This window comes from Myotis davidii, unplaced genomic scaffold, assembly GCF_000327345.1.
Source record: "Myotis davidii unplaced genomic scaffold, ASM32734v1 scaffold848, whole genome shotgun sequence".
NCBI classification, from domain to species: Eukaryota; Metazoa; Chordata; class Mammalia; order Chiroptera; family Vespertilionidae; genus Myotis; species Myotis davidii.
The window spans coordinates 361,466-370,656 of record NW_006298983.1 but is presented as its reverse complement, the minus strand read 5'-3'; the positions used below and the strand labels follow the sequence as shown (position 1 = coordinate 370,656).

The 9,191-nt window shown below is 35.6% G+C and overlaps 1 protein-coding gene across 1 annotated transcript in view; it reads left to right on the top strand.

Annotated features, from left to right (window-relative positions):
• Window positions 1-1,380: 1,380 nt before the first annotated feature.
• Window positions 1,381-9,191, top strand: part of LRRC63 (leucine rich repeat containing 63) — a gene marked incomplete at its 5' end in the record, with an annotated part of 105,747 nt that continues 97,936 nt past the window's right edge. The window contains 2 exons of the mRNA XM_006774589.1: window positions 1,381-2,061; window positions 2,538-2,606. Coding sequence (XP_006774652.1) covers window positions 1,381-2,061; window positions 2,538-2,606 — 750 coding nt within the window. The remainder of the gene's footprint in view (window positions 2,062-2,537; window positions 2,607-9,191) is intronic.

Below are 9,191 nucleotides of genomic sequence, written 5' to 3'. Positions count from 1 at the left end.
TACATTTCCACAACGGAATACTACATAGCAATAAAAAGGACAACTCTTACCATTTGCAACAGCATGAATTGACATGGAGAACATGATGCTAGGCGAAAGAAGCCAGCCAGAGAAAGACAAATATCACATGATTTCACTCATATGAGGAATCTAATGAACTAAATAAACTTATGAACAAAAACAGACCCAGAGACATAGAAGCATGAACAGACTGTTGAACCTCAGAGGGAAAGCAGGAGAGGGTAGGTGAGAAGAGATCAACCAGGTTGGTATAACCATGGGGTGGTAAAGGCCTGGGGTTGGGGATGGGAGTGGGCTGGAAGAGGTTAATGCAGGGGGGAGAAGGGGACCTATGTAATACTTTCAACAATAAAGATTTTAAAAAAAGGAAACAAAAAAAATTAAAGTTGAGTTTACACATAGTTGGTCCCAACTTAAAACCTATGGTCTAGAATTGGCAACTACTATAACTATCATCATGCAATAAATATGTGGGAGTTTTATTCAAAAAATTAAAAGTATTTTCCTCTGGGGAGCTGGAAATAGAATAGGCAATATTTGAGGAGCATTGTTTTTCATAACAAGCCATAGAGTCCTATTTGACCCTTAAACTATGTGTATGTATAACTTTGATGAAATGCATATTACATTAAAAAAAGTAATGCCTTAATGAATCTATTACCTCCTCATTAGAATTTAGAGGCCCTCATCATTTATTGTACTCAACTGAAAAATAGAAAATAAATGTCATTTAACATTCTGTCACATAGGAAAGAGAAAATGTATCTGCTGTAGTGAAGTACCTAAAAATGTAGACACAGTACATTTTCTGGACCTAAGAGAGAAAAGAATACTTACTGTTGTAACCTAAATGAACTTGTGGTACCTTGTAGCCAGTATCATAATGTTACCATGTTCAGAGGACACATTGGTCTGACACCTGGCATTGAAAAGAAGTGTAATCTTTTCTCAAAGAGTTTCAAATAAGGAAGCAATGATGATAAATAGTAAACATTTTTCAGAATTATTTTTACTCGTCCATATTGCCAGAGTTTTAGTGGCAACTGCTCAAAAATATCTTTTATAATCTATTCTTTTCTCTATCAATTCTGTATTTTTTTAAGAATATGCTCTCTATCCTACCCTTCATAAATCTAATACAATTTAGCCTCTTCACTTCTCCAATTATTCTTTTAAACTTTATCTCAGTCAGCTAAACAAAATTCCTGATAGCTGAATATATACTGAAATATTTTTAGAAGGCAAGAGAGGGGTGAGTAAATAAAACAAAGTTATGAATTCCAAGACATTATAGTTTTGTCCCTGACACCTTCATGAATATAATCTAATTGTGCTTTTTTTCTCTTTTTTCTGGTTTAGCCAAGACTGACAAAGTTGAGCCATCGCATGAAAAGTTTGCTCAAGATGAAACCACTTTAATTGAAGGAGATAAAACTAGTTTTCCTGATGTTGTTTCAAGAAAGCAATCAAAAACCTTTGTCAGTATCCAAACTCTCTCTCTCAATTACCATGCACAAAGAAGAGTGGCTAGTATTTCAACACCTGTCAAATCCTCTAAAGATGCTTATTGGAGCATTCCAGAGACTCCTACTGGTTCCATAGTTCTTCCAAGTTTTCATCCAGCTTCCAAGCTAGTGCTTGGGAAAGAAACAAATCAAATGGAAAAATCAGGAAAACCAAAGGAAGGGCCATCTAAAATAAAAAGAATTTCTGTTGATGACATGCTGAAAGATATTCTGATTCTCTCCTCAGAGTTCTCCAAACCTTTAAATGCCTCTTCTCCGATTACCAGTCCAAAACTCAAGGAAGTTCTCCCTGAGTATTGTAGGACCTATACTTTCAGGCATCCTCTAATAGATTTAAGTGCAACAATGCCACACCGTCTCCCAGGAGCGATGCCTGTTCACGCACAAAAACATTTACAACCGCCTGACCATTTACAACAAACTACGGCGGTGATAAATATTAATTCTTTTCTTGATACTGTTCACATACCAGCACCAGTTTTACCAAGAAAACCTCACAGACAGTCTCAAATAGGTACGTTTATTTTGAACCTGGTCTGTAAAAATGGGGTCAGGTAGAGAAAAGGGAAGAGAAAGGTATACAAACAAATGGTGTCCCCCACTTGAGTTTGCAGAGTGGAATGGTTGGATTGCTCTTTGCCTATACACTTAATGTATGGGCTAGAATTCAGTAACAGAAGCTTTGATCTTGCAGGTCTAATAAGACCAAATTGGGTATTCCACCCAAATGGTAGTGATGGGAAACAGAAAAGGCAGTTCAAAAGATCAAAAAATATAATATAAAGGAACAGTGAGAATTAACAATCATTCAGAAGTTAATCTAGATTTACTCTAGAAGCAGAATGTCAATGGTAATGGATGCCTTTATGGGCAGATTACCATGGATAATCCCAATTCATTAAAAGATTAACAATTATAATGAAATCATAACAACATCAACATGAATTTTCACAAGTATTCAAAGTTGCTCTATCTTTTTCTTTTTTCTAGAAACTCATGCAATAGAAAATGAAAATCTGGAAAATGTTCCAAAGCAAAGCATGCCAGCCCCACCTGAAGGTAAATGCTAGGTTTATGTTATTCTTTTTAAAATTATATGTAAGATTATCTCTCTGTAAAAGTATTCATGACTTTGTGTTTTTGAGTATGTCTGTGTGAGTCACACATATGTCTCACTTCATTTTCAGTTCCTTAAGCTGTTTACTCAGCAACTATTTTTTAAAATACTGACTATAAACCAAACTTTGTACTGATGTAGGGAACATAAAAACCTGCAGTATTCTTAATCTGGCTGGGGCAGATATACATGCAATAATGAGAGTTAGCTACTTGACATGTGCCAGTTACTGTTTTAACATCATTACAGACCTATAAAAATTTTTACAAATACAGCGTTTGTTAAACAACAATTACCAGGCACATAAAGAGAAAGACAAAATAAGTGAAAACTAGCAGAAACAGTAAGCAGTAGAAACATACCTACAGGAGTTCTAGGTATTAGAATGAATAGATACATATTTCAAAATAACCCCATGACTTCTGGTTCTGTCTAAGATTGAGTAGCTTGTATTGGACAAGTCCTTTCACCAAAGTCACATACGAAAACTGTCCAAAATATAGAACCCATCTTTTTAAGGTATTGGAGATTAATCATTACAGAGAAGACTGGAGTGGATATGATCCTTGAAATAAGGGAAGCCTATGAGTTAGTTCTACATTTACCTTGGCTTTTTGCCAGTTTGGAGACTAAAGCACAAGTAGATATAGGTAGTATTACTGGGTTGAGGAGATAGCAATCAGACATTGGGACTGCCAATATAGCTGGGACTTGAGGGGCAAAATATTAGAGGAGACAACTGAATCTAAATATCTGCATACAAATTCCTTTAAGGGTGTTGGCTGATTTCTAAGCTGTGCATGTGTAGGACAATACTCTAAGAAACACAGCTGAAAACATCAGCTGAAGTGCTGAAAACTGAACATAGATTATCAGTTGCACAGGAGACAATTCTTGAAGTTTAAGCTCTGCCAAAATGGACTTTTGTTAATACCCAGGGTTTTGTGTACTCACAACTGTAAATCGACTATTGGCCTACCTCGTATGATTACCACAGTCATTTTAGTTAACATCCATCACTTCACATAGTTATAATTTTTTCTTGTGATGAAAACTTTTAAGATTTACTCTTAGCACATTTCAAATATAGCAATAATATGAATTTCTGAGCTCACTATTTCTTCTGTTATCACCATCTGTGACATAAATTAACTGCTGGATCTCTTCCATGTCAAAAATCTAAATAAGTCATGCTGCCATCTCTGATTTATTAAATTTATTCTGCTCGGGGGTCCCCACTTTGAAAAGTTTTAGGTGAGTTTAAGGGCCCTCGGATTATTCAGAGATCTATCGGGGAATTTCTAACCACCTCTTCACCTAATCTCCCTCCTCCTTTCCACTCAAAACCAAATGCTTTGGCTAGACCGTAAGGGTTAATGATCTGGAACCACAGAATTATGTCTTAGCTCAATCATCTTTACTTCCTAATCAATTTCCATTACTAGGACAAGGGATCTCTATGTCATGCCATACATCATCCTTTTTTATTCTGTGGTTAGATTTCACACCTATTGACCTGAAGTAGGCACACAAGGCCTATTTTAGAAATTAAAAACTGAACATTGTTTTCTTTATTCTAGGATGCATTATTACCTCTATTGAAGCAGTAGCATAAAAATTACCGAGATTGTAAAATATGTTGCTGCAAGTAATACAGCAAGAATGTCTGGAAAAGTAAACAGTATTTAATAAAATTTCAAAATATTTTCTTGCCACACTTGGGTGTATGCTTGGTCAGGCCATTTTTTTTTCTGTTTTAGATGTCTTTTATTTATGTTTTGACTATTAAATTTATTGGAGTGACATTGGTTAATAAGTTTATACAAGTTTCTAGTGTACAATACTGTAAAACATCATCTGTATATTGCATTGTGTTCACATCACCCAAAGTTGAACTTCCTCCCATCACCATATATTTGTCCTCCTTTATACCCTCTTCAACCTCCCTCTATCCTCTTCCCCTCTAGTAACCACCATACTGTTATCTGTATCAGTGAGTTTTTATTTGTTTATTTGTTACTTTATGGTTTATATCCCATATATGAGTAAAATGATATGGTTCTTGTCCTTTTCTATCTGATTTATTTTGCTTAGCATGATAGTCACAGTTCCATCTATGTTGTCTCAAATGGCAGTATTTCATTTTAATGGTTGAGTAGTATTTTATTGTATATATGTACCACATCTTCTTTATCTAATAATCCATCTAAGCACATTTAGGTTGTTCCCATATCTTGGCTACCATGAATAATGCTGCAATGAACATTGGGGTACATGTATCTTCACAAAATGCTTTCAATTTGAGGGGGGATAAATATCCAAAAAGGGGGTTGTTGGGTCATGTGATAGCTCTATTTATAATTTTTTTTAAAGAACCTCTATGCTGTTTTCCATAGTGGCTCTACCAAGTTACATTCTTACCAGCAGTGTATGAGGGTTCCTTCTTCTCCACATCCTCTCAACACTTGTTATTTCTAATCTTGTTGATAATAGCTATTATAACAGGTGTGAGGTGGTATCTCATTGTGTTTTTAATTTTCCTTATAGCTAGTAAGTTAAGCATCTTTTCATATATCTGTTGGCCATTTGTTCAGTTCTTCTGCCCATTTTTAAAATTGAATCATTTTTTGCCGTTGAGTTGAATAAATTCTTTATATAATATATTTAAATATATTTTTATTTATCTCAGAGAGGAAGGGAAAGGGAGAGAGAGACAGAAATATCAATGATGAGAGAACTGAGCTGGCAACCCGGTCATGTGACCTAACTGGGAATCTGACCGTGACCTTCTGGTTCATAGGTTGACGCTCAACCACTGAGCCATGCCAGTGGGGCTATATATTTTTTATATTAGCCCCTTATAGGAAATAATGTTGCAGGTATTCTTTCGCATTCCATTGGTTGCCTTTTTGTTTTGTTGATCGTGTCATTGTTTTCTGTTGTTGTTTGTGGGCTGTTGTTTTTTTTTCCTATGCAGAAGCCTTTTCATTTAATACAGTCCCATTCGTTTATTTTTGCTTTTACTTCCCTTGCTTTTGGGGTCAAATTCATAAAATACTCTTTGAGACTACGGTCCATAGTTTAGTACCTGTGTTTTCTATGTATATAATTGTTTCAGATCTTGTATTTAGGTCTTTGATCAATTTTGAGTTAATTTTTGTGTATGGGGTCAAATAGCAGTTTATTTTCATTCTTTTGCATGTGACTTTGCAATTTTCTCAGCACCATTTATTGAATAAACTTGTTTCTCCATTGTATGTTTTTTTGCTTTTTTGTCAAAAATTAGTAGTCCAGCACTAGCTGGTTGGTTCAGTGTATAGAGAGTGTTGGCCTGCAGACTGAAGGGTCCCTGGTTCAAAACCAGTCAAGGGCACATGCCTGGGTTGCAGGCTCAGTCCCCAGTAGGGGTATATGTCATCATTGATGTTTCTATCTCTCTCTTCCTCTCTAAAATCAATAAAAAAATATATTTTTAAAAATTAGTAGTCCTAATATTTCTGGGCTTTCAATTCTGTTCAATTGGTTCTGCCAATACTATGCAGTTTTGATTACTATAAATTTGTAGTATAATTTAAAGTTAGGGTTTTGATAATTCCAGCTTTCTTCTTTTTTCTCAAGATTGCTTTGACTATTAGGGGTCTTTTGTGGTTCCATTGAAATATGATGATTTTTTATTCTATTTCTTTGAGAAATGCCAATGGGGTTTTGATGGGGATTGCATTAAATCTGTATATTGCTTTGGGTAATATGGCCATTATAACTATGTTGATTCTTCCAATCCATGCACTTAAAAATATCTTTCCATTTCTTTTCATCTTCTTCATTTCCTTTCAGTAATGGCTTGTAATTTTTAATGTATAGATCCTTCACATCCTTTGTTAAGTTTATTGCTAAGTATTTTAATATGTTTGTTGCAATTGCAAAAGAAATTGTGTTTTGTTTTGTTTAGTTTTCATTTCTTTTTTGGAAATTTTATTGTTACTACATAGGAACATAATGGATTTTTATACATTGATTTTGTATTCTGCAACTTTAAAGTATTTGTTTATTGTTTCTAACAGCTTTTGGTGGAGTCTTTAGGGTTTTTTATATAAAGATATGTCATCTTCAAAAATTGACTAAATTTGGATGCCTTTTATTTTGTTTTCTTGCCTGATTGTTCTGGCTAGGACTTCTAGTACTATGTTGAAAAACAGTGATGAGAGTGGGTTTCTGAACTTAGAGGAAAAGCTTTCAGTTTTTCATCACTGAATATAGTATTAGTTAAGGTTTATCAAATACTACAGGCCTAGTGCACAAAATCCGTGCACTTGGGGGGAGGAGGGTCCCTCAGCCCGGCCTGCGACCTCTCATAGTCCGGGAGTCCTCAGGAGATCCTGCATTGAGCGTCTACCCTCTGATGGTCAGTGCATGTCATAGCGACCAGTCATCCCACCATTCAGTCGATTTGCATATTAGCCTTTTATTATATACTAGAGGCCGGGTGCACAAAATTCGTGCACTCAGAGGATGGGGGGGGCCCTCAGCCCCGGCCTGCACCCTCTCGCAGTCTGGGAGCCCTCAGGGAATGTCCAACTGCCACGGAGGTGGGAGAAGCTCCCACTACCACCTCTGTGCTCACCAGCTATGAGCCCGGCTTCTGGCTGAGCGGTGCTCCCTCTTTTGAGTGCATTGACCACCAGGGGGCAGCTCCTGCATTTAGCATGTGCCCCCTGGTGGTCAGTGCACATCATAGTGAGCGGTCATTCCACCGTTTGGTAAATTTGCAAATTAGCCTTTTATTATATAAGATGATGGCTTATATTATGTTGAGGTATATTCCATCTATGCCCACTCTATTGAGTATTTTAATCATAAATGGATATTGTATCTTGTCAAATGCTTTTTTTTTTTTTACATCTACTGATGTGATCATATTATTTTTATCCTTTATTTTGGTAATGTGGTGTGTTACATTGATTGATTTGCATATGATGAACCATTCTCCTGTCCCTGGAATGAACCCCCCCCCCCTTGACCATGACATATTATCTTTTAAATGTATTGTTGTATTTTATTTTCTAATATTTTGCTTAGGATTATGGTATCTATATTAATCAAAGATATTGGTCTGTAATTTTCTTTTTTTTGTGTTGTTCTTGACAAGTTTTGGTATCAGGATGTTAGCCTCATAAAATAAGTTAGAAAGTACTGGTTCTTTTCAGTTTTTTGCAAGAGTTTGAGAAGAATAGGTATCAAATCTTCTTTGAATGTTTGGTAGAATTCACTAGGGAAGCCATCTGGTCTGGGCTTTTACTTGTTGGGAGGTGTTCTTTTTTTTTATTACTGTTTCAGTTTTCTTACTATTGATTGGTCTATTTCATTTTTCCAATTCTTCATGATTTAGTCTAGGAAGGTTATATATTTCAAAGAATTTCTCCATTTCTTTAAGGTTATTGAATTTGATGGCATATAGACTTTCATAGTATTCTTATATAGTTCTTTGTATTTCTGTGGGGTCCATTTTAACTTTTCCTCTTTTATTTATGATTTTGTTTAAGTATTTTCTCTTTTGTCCTTAGTGAGTCTAGTAGCTAGAGGTTTGTCATTTTATTAAACTGTTCAAAGAACAAACTTAGTGTTCCACTAATTTTTCTGTTGTCTTTTGTTCTCTATTTCTTTTCTAATTTTATTATTTCCTTTCTTCTACTGACTTTGGACTTTGGGTGATCTTCTTTTTCTAGTTCTTTAGGGTAAAATGTTAGGTTATTTATTTAAGATTATTTTATTTTATTTTTCCATCACTGTTTATCCCCCTATACCCTCTTCTTCCTTCCCCCCCAAATCACCACACTGTTGTCCATGTCTATGAGTTCTTTCTCTCTTTTTTCTTCTTTCTGCTCCATCTGTTCATTACCCCTCATCAATCTTCTCTATACCAGAACTGTGTTCCTGTCTCTATCTAAGAGTCTATTTCTTGTTAGTCCAGTTTGTTCACTAAAGTCCACTAAAGTCCACAAAGACAAGTCCACTTGTCTTTCTCTGATTGGCTTATTTCACTTAGCATAATGTTCAAGTCCATCCATGCTGCTGCAAATGGTAAAATTCTCTTCCTTTTCATGGCCAAGTAGTATTCCATTGTGTAAATGTACCATAGCTGTTTTATCCACTCATCTACTGATGTACACTTGGACTGCTTCCAAATCATGGCTAAATAATGCTGCAATGAACATCAAGGTACATATATTCATTCGATTAAAGTTTTGGGTTTCCTTGAATAAATTCCCAGAAGTAGAATCACTGGATCATAAGGCAGTTCCATTTTTTTTTTTATATTACAATGTACTTTTTTTTTTATTATTAGTTAAGGTGTTACAAATGTTTCCTTATCCCCCCCACCCCCCCATTAACCCTCAACCTCCCCCCGCACACACACTCACGCTCCCATCCCTCTGTTGTCCATGTCCATTGGTTTGGCTTATATACATGTATACAAGTCCTTCGGTTGATCTCTTCCCCTTACCCCCGCCCTCCCCTACTTCCCTTTT